The 18,994-nt window shown below is 42.7% G+C and overlaps 1 protein-coding gene across 1 annotated transcript; it reads right to left on the reverse strand.

Annotated features, from left to right (window-relative positions):
* Window positions 1-10,810: 10,810 nt before the first annotated feature.
* On the reverse strand, window positions 10,811-18,607 carry LOC104071931 (dendritic cell-specific transmembrane protein-like). Its single transcript, XM_009572920.1, is given in 4 exon segments — window positions 10,811-10,885; window positions 11,611-11,931; window positions 17,587-18,319; window positions 18,321-18,607. Coding segments are annotated over 4 exon segments (1,416 nt in total).
* Between the last annotated feature and the right edge of the window lie 387 nt (window positions 18,608-18,994).

An 18,994-nucleotide genomic window follows, 5' to 3' on the forward strand; every position in this document is an offset into this window, starting at 1 on the left:
GGGTTATCATAGCACTGCTATTTTCATTATGTACAATTAGCAATTGCAAGGGGAAGACAAATAATAGTGAAAGATTTGAAATACTTTATTGCAGGTCTGTCAGCCTGTTCCTGTTAAGAGAGCACCATATACAGACATTGTCTCAGGAACATCTGTCACACCAAAATAATAGGCTCCTTCCCCAGTTTTGGTTCTTGCAGGTAACTGTCTCTTTTGATCAGTGAAAACTACTTTACTTAATGCTTCTCTGAAGTTTCAAGAAAACAAAAGTGCAGCAGGCCATCTAGCTTGTGACAGGCTTGTCTGAAATAAGCCCTCTCAGAAGCTGAGTTGTCTTGGTATCTTCAAGTTTGATGAAAATGTGTGGCAGCCCAGGTATGGAGGACCTCTTTCTGATTGGAGTCTCATTTTAGAAGTTCAGCTGAGAGAAGCAAACAGAGTTTAACTGCTAGACTGAGACATGGGTATGAAGGCCCATAGAAAACCTGAGTTCAGTTAGCACCAGGAGTACAAAGCATAAATGTTAGGCTTGCAAATTTAAAGAAAAAAAAACAAAACCAGCTTGATGTGAAAAATTAAATTCTCTAGTGTCCCTGTGTTACAGACAATAACTCTCCACCGATTTTGCTCTTTGGGTTAAGCTGATAGATCTGTTTTGCAAGGACAACAGCTGTCTTCGTGCAATAGAGGTGCTGCAGTCAGTGCAGCAGTGGTCTAATGGATGGTTGAGCTGCTGTAAGGCTCAGTGCTGCTAACAGGGGAATAACACCCAGCATCTCCCCTTCCCTCCTCTCCAGTGTCCACAGCGCCTAGCTTGGTTATTGACGCTCCCTCACCTGTATACGCCCTGGTGTTTGGTCAATCTTTCTGTGAGCTGATTTACTTGTTAAGCCAGCAGAAAACAATTAGCTTTGGTTTTTTGGGTTAGTTTTCTGTTAGCTTAGTGAGTTGGAACTGTCTCTCAGAAGAACCTACCAAGGATCAGTGCAGTGCAACATATGGGTGGGATAAGGCAGCTGGGGAGAAGGACTAGGCGACACCATCTCACTCTTTAACTGTTTAAGAAGCAGAAGAAGTGCTTCAGGAAAGAGTAAAAGAACTGTGTAAGACTTTCAGCAAGCACAACTGAGACATGATGCTGCTGTATGCCAATTGCAGCTGAAATGTTGTCTACTACAACAAGGGAGTTGATTAATATGGGTCGGGGGGACAGTGAGTGGCAAAAAACATGACAAAATCCAGGCTACTTTTTTGGGTGCATATGTGTACCAACAATGAGATCAGCTAGTTTGAGAAATGATTTCCCAATAGATGGATGTAAAGTTCGCACCTCACATAAAATGGGTCTGTTCTTAGTGCTAATTAATATGAGGACAGGAAAAAACCTGCAATGGTGGGAGGGTCAAGTTAGCTTTTCCACATTTCATTGTATCATTCCTTTAAAGCTCCCTCACGGTGAACCTCATCCAGGGCATCAGTAGCAGCAACAGAGTGCAGCATGCTATTTGTTTTCCTCTGTCATAAGGGAGAAAGCTTTTGTAATAGAGAGGACTAAAGGCTAAAGCTGCAATAGAGTGAGGGAGCAATAATCATTCTTTCTAGCTCCTACCACTCTTTCTCTGTTATTACCTCTCTGAGTGACAAACTGCAAAGCAGAGATTTTCTTTTGAAAGATTATATCACATTGTCTTTTTCTTCTCTGTAGATAAAAGCAAATGAAAATGACCCTGCTCTCCCCACCAAAGCAGTGCATTCTGGGTCCAACAATCAGTCCACAATCAACTTCTCAAGAGCCAACAGGAAACGACAGTAACCAATAAACATTATACTGGGCTTCTGCATGAAAGTTGTCATTGCAATTTCTCTTTAAAAGGAATTTTATTATTAGAACTATTCTTTTTAGAAGATGGAGTCATAATAAAATAACTACAACTATAATGTGGCAGCAGCTCTGTAGGTTCTTAAAAGTAGGTAGGTTTGGGGATGGTATTTCTTAATATTTATCTTTAGAAGGTATCAGCTAACCTATAAAGTCAAAGCAATGAGCAATGGCCTTTAAGCACATTTTCTACATTCTTGCTCTGTTAGGTCACAGGAGATGAATCCTAATTCTCTAATTTCATGTGTTAGGAAGATCTCTGTTGTGTTTAGCAATGCAGAGAATTCTGGTAGCAGATGCTGAATTTGATTTTTTGTTTTTCCCTTCCTGGAAGGGGTTAGGTACAGAAAAATGCTGATTCAGGGGTACTGTCACTATTTTAGAGTTGCTGCTACATCTCCCTGTCCCTGTCTCTAAAGAAGTTTATACATTTTGTCCCTGCCAGCTACACAGCCAAGCGTTTATTCATGTGTTCAAGTGTTTCCTTTGTTACACCGTAGGCAAACCTATGCTAACCATACTGGTGAACTCACCTACAATACTGTTTTGTGTTCTGGATTTATGGAGAGACACACACCCATAACTTGAAGGCTTATGAAGGGGGATCACCAGAGCCAGAGCATAATGCATTAATTTCAAAAAACTTTTTTTACTGAAAATGTGAGGGGGGTTTTCCCAATGTAACTAGTACTTTGGGGTTTTTTGTAGGATAGGATTCCTAATTTTAAAAAAAATCTCATTTGCTCAATTTATCTCATTTCCCATTTGAGAGGTAATTGTATTCTTAGAAGCATCACTCTGTTACCATGTCTAGACAAGTTTTGACTCAGAAACCTAGAATGTTGTTTAAAGTTGCATTTTCCCATGTGATAGTCCTTTTTAAGCAACTGTCACTGGGGAATATTTAAGAGAGAGATGAGGCCAACACAAAAACACCTGTACAATGAGTTTATTGCCCTATATGTAGAAACAGTATAACCTGTACTTCTGTGCAACCCATGGGCCAAACAGGCACAGAAAGACATTCATATTTTAAGACAGACATAGAAAGCACATGATAATTACTGTTATTTTTAATTTGACAGGGGAAGGCAGACTTGTAGTTCCTGCTATATTCATAGGCATACAGTGATGAATGAGCTTGTATAAGAAACAAACTCCTACTAGGTCTGTAGTTCTTGCGTCTCTAAATAGCAAAGGAGAATTTTTCTTTGTAAGGTGATGGAGGATGATCATGGGAATGTTCAGGAAGAGCTAGCACAGGTTCCCATTTCTCAGGTTGTCTTTGGGGTGGCAGAACAGCAGAACCAGGCATCCAGCACTATTACAATGACTATTAGAAGGGAATGGGGTTCACTGTTCAATGTAGACTTCTATACTGCAATGGTCTGCATCTGAGTTTGTTATCTAGTCTCCCGCTGTAATCAACAGAGAGAAGGGTGCTTCTGGAACATCATTCATCTGTGCATCAAGATCTAAAACAGGTTAGATGAACCTGTCCAGAGTTGTTCTCCTTTGGGATGAGATGAGTAGTTTTCTTGCAGAGCCAGTTTGGCTCCATTGACTACAAAGAGAATACAACGTGACTAACTATGGTGCAGATGTCTACTCTGCAGCTGCCTTCCACCTTTGCCTCTCAGAACTGGAACTTTCTGGTATGAAGGATGCCTGTTTTTTCTTATATTTCGTCCATCAAGAGTGCATGTCAACCATTAATCCATTCGTTTTCATTAATCTTTTGCTACCTTGGAAGAAGAGCAGAAATTTGGGAAGAGTAGGGGAAAAAGTAGGGGGGAGAAAGGACCTATTTCTACTTTTAACAATAACTTATATTTGTGTGGAGTCTTTCATCTGAGGCTTCAGGTTTTAGCAATTATTAGAGCCTTGCAGTTGCATGATATATATACCTGTGAGACAAGTAAATATAATTAGAATAAATTTACAGTTGTGAGATGCTCAAAGCTCTGAAATCACTCAAGTGATGGAATATATGTAGTTGCCTGATGTTTAACATCCAGCGTTGGCTTAAGTGAGTTGCTCAAGGCCAAAATGACTCAGTTATGACAGAAATGAAAGCCAGGAGTAAAGGATGCCAGTCCTTTGGATACTGTGGACGTGCTGAGGACTTTCAAATGTCCTTTGGGCTCTTGGGACACCTACTGAGATCAAAGTGAAAGCCCAAAGGAACAAAGTTAGTGATTTTTCTAAAAACAGATGTTTTCACAGTGTGATAACAGCAAGTAGTTTTATGAGTTATATAAACACCCATTTTGTGAACTGAGCTCTCCAAACCATGGAAGTGTATTATCTGTGGAAAAATGTATAATGTTTTTAGGTTTCCTACAGATTTTTATTAGATTAGAAATGAGGAAGCTTCTCCCTGTACAATTAGCAAATAGCTCCTGATCCCTATGTTGGTATTTACTGCTCTGTACCATGGATTATACTCCTCATAGGGAGTATCCTTTGGATTTTGTTCTTAACAAATGCTTACTTTTTAATTCCAATGACTGCTTTAACTATTGTGCAGATGTCATGGAAAAAATTACCTCGTATTGTGAACTGGGATTTACACCAAAGCATCTGCTGTATTTTTAAGTCCTTGAGTGCAACAAGTTATTGAGCCTGTCAGGTTTGTGAAATTAATGAGTATTTGTTTTGCATGACATGTGCAGGCCGTAGTACCTGAATCCTGCCTCTAGCCACAAGGTGCCAAGTAATAGCCCTTGAGAAACTGTGTGACATCAAAAGTATTTCAGCTGTGCTATTCAGGCACTATTACTAAAGTTGAGACTGTGATGCTCCAAATCCCTGTGGTCCTTGTTCTTTTTCCAGTTATGTGGGGCACGCTATAATGGTGGGATCTTCACAGGGATATAATTTTGAAACTGCCCAGGTCCCTATTCCAAAATACCAGTAATGAGTGATAGCAGAGCCAAACATAGTAGGATGGTTTTTATAGTAGGCATATAGTTAATCTGGGATGAAATGGAATTATAAAACGCATTTATGTCAGCACAGGTCCTGAACTGGAGCACTGGAAAGAGCACTGAGGGGTCTCTCAGTCCTGCCTCAGTCTCTAGACCCTGACAAGACTGCTGAATTTGTCCTACAATCTCATCCCAGCTATCGCTTGCTCATGACATTCTCACAAAGTTGTTGCTGGGGCTGTGCTATAACTGTAGTCCTAAGACAACAGATACCCCATACTAGGTTGGAAGGATGGTTTAGAGATGACTTTTGCAGCACAGTTTCCTTGAGCCTTTCACAGGGAAGTAAGACAATAATTGCTTTCCCAGATGTTTGAATCCTACCTCATTTAGCCACACTCCTCAGGCTTCTCCAGTGCCTACTGAGAAAAATGTTTGCTTTCTTTGATTCTTCCTTCTGTCTGTTGGTCGCTCAGCAAGAGTAGACTATCTCTGATTGCTTTGAGAGATGTCATTGCTGCATTAAAACCCTTTTTCTCTGAAGCAGTAAATCTCAGTACAGAGGAGCCAAGGATCTGTTTTGTCAAGGCTGAAACGAAGAACAGCTTTTCCTTGCTTAGTATTTCTCATTGGGATTCTGCTGGTTTCCCCTCTGCTCTTGTATGGAAAGGTAAAGACTCAAATGCATTGTTAAAGTAAGGAAAAAACTCTGTTAACCATATTTTTATCACTCTCTCCAGCTAGACAGAAATTCAGGATCTTTAGTACCCCGTTCTCCTTGGTGATGTGGATTCCGGGGGCAGCAGCAGAGAAGGAATTTGGGAGATCTGATCCTGGCATACCTAACATTGCTTTCATCCCCATCATTTGCCAGAGGAATCCTCATATGGCCAGTATGTGTTTATTGCCTCGTTGTCTGATGGCTATAATTTCACTGCCTGTGAAGAGCTCATGGCTATGGTGCAAGCACCTACACCTGCAGTGCTGAAGTACCAGGGGATCCCTGCAGAGAGCAGCCATACTGGGGTATGTAGCTTTACTGGGCCACTGGAGGGCAGGGCTGGTATTATGTATCAGCAATGAGATGAGAAGGAGGTTACTCTCATGCACAGCAGCACCCACGAAGCATGTTCACATATTTTGAGGTCTGTGCCCATAAAGTCGATAATAACATCCCCATTTTCAGGCTTTATTTCATCATCAGCAAAGAGTGATCCTTTGGTCCTTACTCTCCACTTTTGCGATGTGAAACAGAACTAGAGGAAAGGCTTTGCCTGTTCATTTCTTCTTTAACTGCAAGCATCTCTGGGCTATTTAAACTGTGATGAAAACAAAGTGAATCAGCGTGACAATATTGACAGAGCAGGGATCAGGGTGAAAGCAGTTTGTAAACCCGGCTCCTCTGACTTTGCACACCCAGCTGACCACCAGAAATGCTGCAACAAAACTAGCACAGAGAAAAAAAAGCCTTTAGCTTAGCTAAGAAGAAAGCCACGTTTGGGGGTACGAGGTGGTGGTGAGGAGAGTTCCATAAACACAGCTGTTGAAAGGAAACAGCCTCATTTGTATTGTGCTTCAGGAGGGTGAGGAGCACTAGCATGTCTCTGAATTATCTTCACAAGACAATCAGGTCAGCCTTTCATTAATTTTGCAAACCAGATTTGATCCAATTGGGGGATTTTTTACAGTAAATCAAACAGCCTCTACAGTGAAGGACATTCCTTTAAAAAGGAAGTTGAGCTCTGCTGTGAACTGGGGGAAGGAAAGGGATGAATGAGTCAAAAGCCAAATCCAGACTTCTCCTCAGACTCTTGTTCTGAGTGCTGGTGCTATATGAACACATTTCTGAGAAGCCCTAGAGAGGCAGTTACAGACAATGCCCAGTAATGTGAAAGATACTAAAAATTTCCATTAAGCCAATAAATGAATAAATAAAACCCTTAATTTCAACTGGACCTGTAGTTCACTTGTGCTCAGCAGAAAGAAAAAATACATGCTTTTATGTATGGGGAAGAATGATCTATTGGAGCAGAAGAAAACATACCAAAAGAAGAAAGAAGACTTTGAATGACAAAGACAGGGGAAAAGAGCCAAAATAAAATGTAGGAAATGTGACGAGAGGGTAGGCAAGAAGAGGAACAGAAATAATTGTGGATGGAATACTGGTTTTTTATTGTAACTTGTAGACTTTAAAAAAAAAAAAAAAAGAAGCAAAAAGAACAATGTAATCATGTGGTTGAGGGTTATGGTAAACAGAGAGGCCAAAGGGAATAGCTGAACAACTTGCAGAGGAGACAGCTGAAGATAAACAAACCCCCAGACGTCCCCAGCTCACAGGGAGAAAACAGAAACCAAGTAAGGTCTGCAGAGAATGAGAGGTATGTCTCAGTGTAATGCCAGGGGAGAGACAGACCTGCCTTTTCATCTGTACAACTAAAGAAGACCTCAGTTTACTGGGTATTTCTTCTACTCTCTTCTCAACCACAGGGCAGCTGAAGGAATAGACCTAATACTGTAGATTGGGCTAAGAACTGTTCTAGCACTGAGATAAACCTCAGTGTCTTTAGAATTTAAAAAAAGATGTGCAGAACGTGCCATTTTCCCTGGTACTCCAGGTTTAGGGAGATGGGGAAGAGCAAATTTATCTCCTTTGCTTGCCATTCAGCTCACCTTCAGCACACGGGTATGCATGCGTATAGTCAGGGAAGCAAACAGTGCATTAGTCCACTCAAGTGCGTGAATCCAGTATGAGTGTAATGGCAACAATATTTGTGAGGTGGCACCCTGGTTTTGGCACAGCACATTCACAAATTAACACAAGCTTTTGCTGTGCACATCTCATATGTTTTCTGCAATGCTTTCTGTAAAAGTCACCACAGAGGCTGAGGCTGGCAGACACCTCTAAACATATCTACTCCAACCCTGCTGCTCTGAGTTTCTCAGAGCCATGACTGGTTGGGCTTTGACTATCTCCAAGGATGGAGACTCCATAACCTCTCTGGGCATCCTGTTCCAGTGTTTAACCATCTTCACAGTAAAAAAGTTTTTCTTATGTTTAGGTGATATCCCAGTCAAGTTCCTGGCCTTTATGTTTGGAAATGGCTTCCAGGGGAAATTGCTCCATCACCTTCCCACAAATTGAGGTGAGGCTGACAAACCTGTAGTTTCACAGATCCTCCTTCTTGCCCTTCTTGAAGATGGGAGTGACATTCGCTTTCTTCCAATGCTCAGGAACCTCTCTTGATCACCACGACCTTTCAAAGATAATCAAGAGTCACCTCACAATGATACCAGACAGCACCCTCAGCACCCATGGGTGCCTCCCATTGTGTCCTATGGGCTTAAGTATGTCCAGTATGTTTAACTGCTTTCTAACCATGTCATCCTTCATGGGGGTAAGTCATCCTTGCTCCAGACTTTCCCTCTGGTCTGAGGGGCCTGGTATGGCTGAAGTCAGTCTTATCTGTAAAGACCAAGACAAAGAAATACCTTGGGCTTTTCCATGTCCTTTGTCACTGGGAGTGGGGTCAAGCATCTAGGTAAAATGTTTACCAGAGCTGAACATCTTGTACTGAATTACAATTAGCTTTCCAAGAAGGATTACCTTTTATCACTGCCATGACCCTTGCCAATTTGAGGGAGCAAGCTAAGCAATGCTCAGTAAGTGCCCTGCCAGTTAGCGGTAGGAGTCCCAGCATTCAGGTACAACACTGTTCTGTAAACCCTGCAAGGTCTCACCTATCCTACCAAGGACTAATGGCTCTTTTTCATAATTAGTCATTTCTACTAGGCTTAATTTCCTTAAGTAAATACAAAGTATTGCTATTGTCCTGCGAGTGTACTCCCAAACTCAAAATCCTAACACATTTAGGTATCTATCCCAACCATTGACCGCCATCTAAGTAATTTCGATGAACCATTCCCGAGTGCTGCAAAGCTTTCACTTGCTGCTTGCAGAACAGAGAGAAAAGGTATGCTGGGTGGCCACATGCCATCAAACAAGAAAAGCAAGAAACTCCAAGACAAATTTTGCCTCCTGATGCCAAATGAAGTGGGTGGTGTTTTGTGGTAGTGCTGGTGTGGTGTCAATCAGACCTGCCCCCGTCTTTGGGCATTGTAATCAGTAGGAGATCAGGGCTTCTCACCACCTTGTCCTTTGGGACTGAAAGGAGCACATCCAACTCCTACCAGCAATGAACTTGTCAGGACTCAGCCAAAAATGCTCAGCTCTTACTGACATTTAACTCCTTTTCCCCTTTTATCTGCAATGATAACAAGAAGGAATATATCCTCTTGTCAATAGTACCTGGACAGCTAGTCTGTTTTGCGAAAACAAATTTAGAGCACCCTTTATTTTGCTCCTTTTTCACCAGGATGCTTTTTGCTACTGGTCCTTGACAGTAGTACCTGGGATATAAATGATGTTCTGCTACTCTCCAGGGCTGTCCCACTTTAGCAAAAGAGGACAACTCAGAGACATTCAGCACAACCCTCAATAATGCATGGCATTAATCTAGCACCCCATTTTCTAGAGACAAATTGTTGGCACACCGGCAACCTGAACCACCTGTGTCCATGGAGGAGTGATACTTTGTTTGGAAGACCCAAAGGAAAAAAGGTGTTTTTCAGTGTTTCAGGTGGAAAATATCTTCTGACACTTGCTACTGGAAAGTTTTACATAAGCCTTTATTCATTCAGATAACAGACACATCGATCAATGGCTGTCCTGAGCCCACGCGCGTATTATAAAGGAACAGAGTAGAGTTTGCTGTTCTTATGCAACCTAAGGAAGGAAGTTGGCTGTGGCTGAAAATCAAGAGTACACTGCATGGTGGGTGGATTTTTGGCTCTACGTTAAATCTCTAGTGCCACGTCAGTCAAGCCGTTCCTATGTCTTTATGCTCTTAGCATTTGTTCCTGTGTCATATGAAGGTCACGTCACCAATGTTAGTTGAATAGGTGAAGCACTCAGTATTGGCTCAGTTTTGTTTCATTGAAGTCAATGGTGGCTTTAGCAACATAATTAAGCCCATTTTTGCCACTTCTGCAGACTCCCTCGGACTGCAAGATTCAAAGCATTGTTCACGTCTGCTCATACGCCCCTACACCTCAAAACCAGCTTGTTTGCACCCACAGCACCTGATTCCTCTGTATTCCAGCTCTTGTGAGCATTCTCGCTTCTGCGCGTGCAGAAGCGCAGATCTCATGAGATCTCTCTCATGATCATCAAAGATACAGGACAATCTGCACTAGCGATACAGTACGGATATGTGAAAGTGGGAGACTAAGACTGAGTGAGGAATTCCAGGTGGGAGACTAGGATTAGAAACTTCTGAGAGACAAATCAGTCTCAAAGTGGGGGAGCTGAGGTGGGAGGGAGAGTTTGGCTAGAAGACTGACAGGGCATATAGAGCACTGGCCCTGCAGAAGAGACAGCTACAGAGGCAGGAGCAGGTGTATGAAGCTAGGGATGGGAAAGAACCAGGCTGAGCGGTTTGGGGCAGTTGAGGATTGAGCCTGATAGAAATGTCTAGAAACATCTAAGCCCACTAGTCAGGTTCTTGGCCAGCCCAGAAGCCAATGGACAACCTCTGCTGTGTCTTCTATCTTCAATGTCCGGCAAATGTGAGGAAGACAAGCCTGCTGCTGCCATTATGTCCTCTGTTAGCTCAACCCAAAGAGGTTTGTGCTGTAATCCTAAAAGCTCCAAGCTGTTTCATTGCTTTTACACAGAACAACAGACCCTCCATGGCTTTCTAAAGTACCAGACAATGCAGACCCCAAGTTGAAAAACAAGTATTAATGCAACCCAGAGCTCTCTGTGAGGAGAGCACACTATCTCCTGTGGCTTCTTTTCCACGTTTCCAAAATACTGCTGATTAGCCATTGATGCTATTTTTAAATTTGAAAATTGAAATTCCATAGGAAAGACGGGTGCAAAACACAGGTCGCTGTGGAGCTAGAGCATCTCAGCCTTATCCAAAGATTCATTTGGTCTTTTTCACACCATGTTGTCATTTCTTTCTTTCTTCCTCACTGCCTCTCTTGCCTTGAGTATTGGAAACCAAAAGTTGATCTGAAAAGACAGAAATATGATGCTATGATCATGGTATCACTGAGTTAAGAGATCGCCTAGACACTAACATCCTGTATAGTCAGTACTGAAGGCTATTAAAAAACCAAACCAAAACAAACTATGTGTGTCTGCAGCTATCTATCTGGATTTGCCATAAATATATGCATATGTGTTTATATTTCCATTGGTGCATATATGCATACATATACAGGGCAAATGTTTTTGCATGCAATAAGTTCTGTTTCCTAATGGTATTTGCAGTTGCACTCCCACTGTGTTTTACAACAGAAATATACCACCTTCCATTTTGCTAAGCAACAACTGAACATCTTTCTCAACATTAAGAGGCTGCTGCTCACAAATGCCTAACATTTGCTGTCTAGATTTCAGGAATACCCATTGTGCAGGAGGTACTTTTCATACATTCATGAAAAACAAGTTTCTTCTCTGGAGGGCTCTAAGTCTGAGGAGTATTTTCTTGCCAGCACATAGGCATTTGGGTGTACCCATGTCATGTCTGATGCATGTGTGTTGAAGGACAGAACAAAACAATTATATGACCTAATCTTACCAATAGGCAACTTGTCTCCGGCCCTTGCGCAGGAGAGCACTGGGGAAAGTCTATTAGCCCATAATTGAAATTAGTAAGTGTTTAAGTATTTCCTGGATCTGGTTACTAACCTGAGAGAAGGAGATTTTTTTTTCCCCTAGAGCTGATGTCTTACCGTTCTAGCAAATATGTTCTTCCCAGTTTTCTCTTGTAGCTTTGCTCTTTTCTTGAGTAATTTAGCATGCAAATAATGTATCCGTTTCCTCTCAGTGTCAGGATAAAATGAAGTTGACACGAGTATTTTAAGTTGGGTCAGGAGGCCAGAGAATAACCCAAAAATGATTAAGAAGAAGATGATGACTCCAAGCTGGATCCATGTCGTGGAGAGGGTGAGCTCTGGCTGAGGGATGCAGTCATGCTTAAACAAAGAGATCTTGAAAGGATCAGTCTTTGCAATATGCTCTCTCATACCAATGATAAAGCTGTTCTCATTCCTCTGCACAAGAAAAGGGGAAAAAAAGAGTTCATTCCCTTTCTTAATATTTCTCCCATTGGACATTCAGATTTACAAAGGACCATAAATCATCTAGTCCATCCAGTGTCTCTGTATGCTATGCTCATAACAATATATTTATCGGCTACTTATAAATGTTTCAAATGGCATTTTCACCATTTCTCTTGGGAGACTGTCCCACAATTTGGACTGTTAAGAACTTACCTTCTCAGTGGCTCTGGTAGACAAATATTTAGCTAATCTGGCTATAATGGTTTAATACATTCCCACTCCCGTGAATCTGCTCAGATCCTCTGTCGGACGGTCCTTCCTTCAGAGTAAAACAGCAGAGCAGAGCGTGTCCATCCCTTTGGTTGTGGCTCAGTACACGATCAGCAGTGCTTCCACACCCACCGAGGCAGGTGCTCTGACCACAAAGTTACCAGGCAAACCAAGCCACCTCTCCTCCTCTACTAGGTGCCTTTGCTGAGAAGAGCTGATGTCTTGCACTGCTTGTGGATTGAAATGCTGAATGAGAGGGACTAAATTAGACACGCTGCTGGGACCAGTATTTCATACTGGCAGGCAACTTTCTACTCTGCGTGTAGGAACACTGTAGGAAGACTGAATCACCCAGCCCTCTTTTCTGACCATGTCAGGGGGATATGTAGCTCTTCCTTGTGGCTCTTCTAACCACCTTACAGAGGCCAGGTACCTCTGTTAGATGCTCATTGGAAAAATCAGCTGCCCAAAGTATGCCACCCATTTTCAGCCTGTTAGCCTTTCCTTGACATTATCCTGTTCCAATCTATCTCAGTACATTTTATCCCTAAACTGAACCAATGTATAACCAAGAAAAAACTGCATTAGGAACTCCATATGAAACAGTGGCACAAGTCATGAAGAACTTTACTGTTCACACCAAGAATAAACATCTAAAGAAGTCGTCGAGTATGTTCTGCTCACCCAGCCAGCTTTCTACACTCCCTGAGGTCAGCAGCCCTGAGGCTTGTTATGACGAATCTGTTGAGGTTAGATTTTACATTTTGATGTGACTAGCCTTCCTTGGGGTACCAGAAACAATCTGATGATGGCATCATTTTCTGTTTTGGGAGAGTCAACCAGCTCTCTGCAGGAGTGAACACTGCACATAAAGAGAGCAAATTCACAGTACAGGACTCATGAATCAGCCAGACAGGGTCAGGCTCAGGCTCTCTGTCCATGGATGGTGGGACTTAGCTACTTCTTTCCTTGACTTGGGTCACAACCAAGGCAGGTCATGATAAGGGGCTGTCCTCAAGGTACGAGGATAGAAACACAGGCAAAACCACACGCAGCAGTACACAGAGAATAGCTGAGGCTACAGCAAGTTGCTTAGGGCTGTGTTCAGTTGGGTTTTTAATATCTCCAAGGATGGAGACTCCACAACCTGTCTCAGAAACCTGTTCTAGTGTTTGATCACCTGAAGAGTAAAAAAAATAAACTTCTTATGCTGAAATGGAACTTCCTTTAATTTGTGCCCGTTGTCTCTTGTCCCTGCACTGGGCACCACTGAGAAGAGTCTGACTCCTCTTACCTATACCCACCCCTCCATCAAGTATTTATACACACTGATGAGATCCTCCTGAGCCATCTCTTCTCCAGCCTGAACAGCCCCAGCTCTCTCAGCCTCTCCTCGTATGACAGATGCTCCAGTCCTTTAATCATCATCTTGACCCTTTACTCAACTCACTGCAGTACATGCATGTCTCTCTCGTACTGGGGAGCCCAGCACTGGGCACAGCACTCCAGATGGGTCTCACCAGTGCTGAGCAGAGGGGAAGGATCACCTCACTCAGCCTGCTGACAATGCTCTGCCTAATACAGCCCAGGGTAGCCCTTTCTTTGCCCTAAGGGCACTTTGCAGGCTTGTGGTCAACTTGGTGTCCACCAGAACTCCCAGGGCCTTTTTCTGCAAAGCCACCTCCCAGCCGGTTACCCCCCAACATGTATAGTGCATGGGGTTATTCCTCCCCAAGGACTGCAAGACATGGCATGTTCCTTTGCTGAATATTATGAGGTTCCTGTCAGCCCAATTCTCTAGACTTTTCAAGTTTCTCTGAAAGGCAGCACAATCGCCTGGTGTTTCAGCCATTCTTCCTGGGTTTATATTATCTGCAGACTTCTGTGGCTACAATCTGTTCCTCTGTTCAGGTTATTAATGAAGAAGTTAAATAGTATAGGTTCCAGTATCTACTCCTGGGGGACATGAAAAGTGACTTTGTGCCACTAATCAGAACCTTTTGGGTTCAACAGTTTAGCCATGTTTCAGTTCATGTCACTCTCCCCAGCACTGGGCACAGCACTCCAGATGGGTCTCACCAGTGCTGAGCAGAGGGGAAGGATCACCTCACTCAGCCTGCTGACAATGCTCTGCCTAATACAGCCCAGGGTAGCCCTTTCTTTGCCCTAAGGGCACTTTGCAGGCTTGTGGTCAACTTGGTGTCCACCAGAACTCCCAGGGCCTTTTTCTGCAAAGCCACCTCCCAGCCGGTTACCCCCCAACATGTATAGTGCATGGGGTTATTCCTCCCCAAGGACTGCAAGACATGGCATGTTCCTTTGCTGAATATTATGAGGTTCCTGTCAGCCCAATTCTCTAGACTTTTCAAGTTTCTCTGAAAGGCAGCACAATCGCCTGGTGTTTCAGCCATTCTTCCTGGGTTTATATTATCTGCAGACTTCTGTGGCTACAATCTGTTCCTCTGTTCAGGTTATTAATGAAGAAGTTAAATAGTATAGGTTCCAGTATCTACTCCTGGGGGACATGAAAAGTGACTTTGTGCCACTAATCAGAACCTTTTGGGTTCAACAGTTTAGCCATGTTTCAGTTCATGTCACTCTCGCTTTATTTAGCTCATTCTTCATCAGTTTGTCAATGAGGATGTTATGGCAGACAGCGTTGGAAGCCTTAATAAGTGCACAATCAGCATCCACGGTTCTCCCTTCATCCAACAATCCAGTAATCGTATCATAGAAGGCTGTTAGGTTGGTCAAGCATGATTTAGCCTTTGTAAATCCATGCTGAATACTCCTAATAGCCTTCTTGGCCTTCACATATCTGGAAATGGCTTCCATGATGATATTATCTATCACCTTCCCAAGGATCAAGGTGAGGCTGACCAGACTGTAGTTCCCTGGATCTTCCTCCTTGCCCTTCTTGAAGACGGGAGTGACAGTTGCTTTTCTCCAGTCCTCAGGAACCTCTCCCAGGCACCACAACCTTTCAAAGATAATCAAGAGTGGCCTCACAATGACATCAGCCAGCCCTCTCAGCACCCATAGGTGGCTCCCATCAGGTCCCATGGACTTTGTTTAAATGTTCCCTGACCTGATTCTCCTCCACCAAGGGCAAGTCTTCCTTGCTCCAGACTTGCCCTCTAGTCTCAAAGGCCTTGCATTCCTGAAGGGTGATCTTCCTAGCAAAGGCAGAGCTGCAGGTGACATTGAGTACTTTGGGCTTTTCCATGTGCTTTGTCACCAGGACCCCTACTGCACCTAGCAGTGGACCCATACTTCCCCATGTCTGTCTTTTGCCACTGATAGACCTGTAGAAGCCCTTTGTGCTGCCCTTTGCCTGCCTCACCTGATTCAGCTCCAGGTGGGCTTTGGCTTTCCTGACTCCATCCCAATACAATCAGACAGTACCTCTATGTTCCTCCTGGGCCCCTTGTCCCTGCTTCCACCTCCTCTATGGTTCTTTTTCATGTTTGAGTTTTGTCAGGAGCTCCTTGCTCATCCATGCTGGCCTCCTTGATTTATTTGGGAAGAACCATTCTTGAGCTTTGAGGAGGTGAGTTTTGAATATCAACCAGCTCTCCTGGACCCCTCTTCTCTGAGGACTATATCCCAGGAGACCAGGACCATTTTGTGTGCTGGTTTGATGATGCTGGATGTGCAGCAGCAGGGTTTATATGAGGTGTAAAGCCCCCTTATCCTGCGTAGTAATCTGCCTCCTCAACATATCTCACATTAGACTGAGTAGATGATGAAAGCCTCTCTGCTTTTGCACAGGAATCTGACCTCTCCAGGATAGGTCTGACTTGTTATACATGTGCTGATGGCACAGTTACAGTGAATCCAATGGCTTTTGCACCTACCTTCCTAAAAGAAAGTTCAGGTAACAATTAGAAAGGTAACAATTAGAAGTTGGCAGCCTCCATCCTTTAGGAAAAGTGGTTTTCCACTGACACAATCTGGAAACCTTTGTCTTATGTCTGCCATACAGATTCTGAATTTCTCTACTCTTTGTTAAGATAAAACTGGACAATAATTTAATTTTTATCCCATGGAAGAGTTTGATATTTTGATATACAATACAAAATATCATCTGAAGTATGACAGAATTTGACCAGCAGCTTGACTTCTTTTCATTAGTAGTTTACATTTGCCTGAAGTGCTCCCATGCCTCAAACATGCTGTGCACTACGTCTTCCTTCTCCTTTATGGTTCAGTCCCAACCAGATGAACGTCCCATGATACACCGGGACCACCAGTCTGCCACAACACTGTCTAAGCTGAACCTGCAATGGTTTAGCAGTGGTTATAGAAAATGTGGTCTGGCTGAAGAAGCCAGCTCAGAGGTTTAATATGTCATGTATGCAAAAGTGAGAATGAGAATCTGCCAAAGACTGTATGTCCTGTTCTGTTTGCTTGTAATTTCAAGGAACACACTTATTGCATTGCTCACCTTAATAACCTTACTCTCTGGAATTGCTTTGGACTAGATGAATTTCGGGTGGATGGGGAGAAATAGGAATGAATTCTTGTTATTATGAACTCTAAAAGGAAGTAATAGAAAATGCTGAGTAAGAAAAAATTGACAGAAGAAAGAGCATATATCATACTGTACTAACAGTCAAGCATCCCTTTGAAATCTTTGTATCCTGAAAGTATCAAAGGGTTATATGCTTTCAGGAAATGTTTTAAGCCTGATCTTGCAAGCTATCAATCCCCAAATGTTTCCTGTGCCTGCACAGCATCACATGGGTCACGCTCCAGCAGTGGACTCTCCAGCCTTAGAAGTATTCACAGACAAGACTCTGAGCAATCTGATCTGACTCTGACGTTGGCTCTGTTTTGAGCATGAGGTTGGTCTAGATGGTCTCCAGACGTCCCTTCCAACCTAATTACTCTATGGTTCTGTACACCACTGCTGCTCCTGCTAGAAGAACTTTGAGATTTCGGCAACGTGTTATTATTTCATGTGTACACAGCCATGCTTTTTTAAATTATGAGTTCCTCAAATACTCAGCTAAAGAAAGGTAGGCATCTCTTACGTCAGTGTCGCAGTGGCATTTTGACTATAAAAGTGGTGCTTCACAAAAGTCAGCACTGTGAGTTTCCAATGTTAAGCTTCTGGTCTTCTCCACATATATAAATGGAGGAATGAAAGTCCTTCTTCCTGTATTTACTATTCTCTAGAAATATGGAAAGTGCAGAGAACTGTCTGGTTCCATCCAACATATGTATCTGTAAAGGCAATGGCCCTTTTTGAAAGAAAATGAATGATAATGCCATGAAAGAACTGATGGCTCATTGGCTGTACGTCTGCTCCTGCAGCTGCTGAAGATGACGGGAAATTTTTCAACACTAAACTAAGAACTGATAAGTACTTACTTGCTGAAAGAGGCTGAGTTGAATCTCTAGATCCGGTACTTCTTGGAGATGTTTATTCACAGAAATAATTAACCAATAAAACAAATAATCTACTGCAGCAAACAGAAGCCAGATGCAAAGATGAATAATTACAGGGAGAAAAAAGTACTGCATGTTTTTTCTGTCCTTCCTTGTGAGGCAGAAAGATGGGATTGTCACATAATCTTTTCTTTCTTTTCTGTTAAGTGGCAGAAGGCAGGGTCTTTGCTGTTGCTTTTGGTGCTCATCAAATGCAATGAACTGTTTAGTGATGTAAGTATTCTTAAATTTGGCACTGTGAGAGCCCACAAATTTTTTGATAAAGAGGCCAGTTCCAAAAGAAGCTAGAAAAATCCCCACTATAGGCAATACTTTCTGGCCTATATAAGGCAGTATAGTCAGCATAAAAGATATCTGGTTAGCAACTCTCTGGATTTCTTGCTTTGTGTCATTTAGGTCTTGTTTTAATGCATCATCTGAAATCGAATAAGATGGTGTGAATTCATGCCGTAGGAACGCTATATATTTAGGTAGTTCGGTGGAAAGCTTGGCCGCCTCGTAAATCCATTTTACTGCCTCAACATAATATTTTATCAAGGCAAATTGCTCATACTCCAAATGACAGGTTATACTGTCTGCCAGAATCTTTAGGTTGTGAAAAATATTTTGGATGTTGCCGGCCACCACGATGCCTGTGCCAGCAGTAAGAAGAGCAGCCATTTTGCAATCCGCACGAAAGAAGGAACAGGATGCTAAAACAGCGCAGGTGCTTAAAACAGGAGAGCGCAATAGAAAGCGAGATCCAGATGAATCCAGAAATCAATAAGGGACCCAAAGGGTGGTGTGCCAGGGAGAAGTGCATGCCAAGGAATAAGAGAAAGCTTGAGAGGAAGCCAACTGCAGAGCAAACTGCAAAAAGCTGCATCAGATACTTCCAGCCAGGCTTCCTTTCAGATATAAAAATTCCCCAGGCATTCTGGGCTATTGAGACAAATGTTTGCATTTTCTTCTGATTGTTGCTGACACTGCGATAGCTGAAACTAAAAGGAAGGGAAAACAAAAACACTGTTAGTTCCAGGGTCACACTATTGACAATTATGTGCTTTTAACTGGCTGATCAATAGTACTTCACATTGCAAAAAATGCAGGTCTGACTCACACGGGGGCCGAACAGCCCCGCGAGAGACCCAAACCTTCATCCCCAATATCACATATCTAAACATGGAAGAGATGACTCTAAAAGGTATTCTATCTTCTTTTCAAAGTATTTTTGTCCCTTTACTTTTTGTACACTTCGATTTCTCATTTGCTATGTAGACACAGCGGTTCATACGTACATACATGCGTTTGTGTATGTATGAGGAGAGAATGAGAAGGACGCAAGCCTCCC

Source organism: Fulmarus glacialis, unplaced genomic scaffold (assembly GCF_000690835.1).
Source record: "Fulmarus glacialis isolate BGI_N327 unplaced genomic scaffold, ASM69083v1 scaffold12512, whole genome shotgun sequence".
Taxonomy (NCBI): Eukaryota; Metazoa; Chordata; class Aves; order Procellariiformes; family Procellariidae; genus Fulmarus; species Fulmarus glacialis.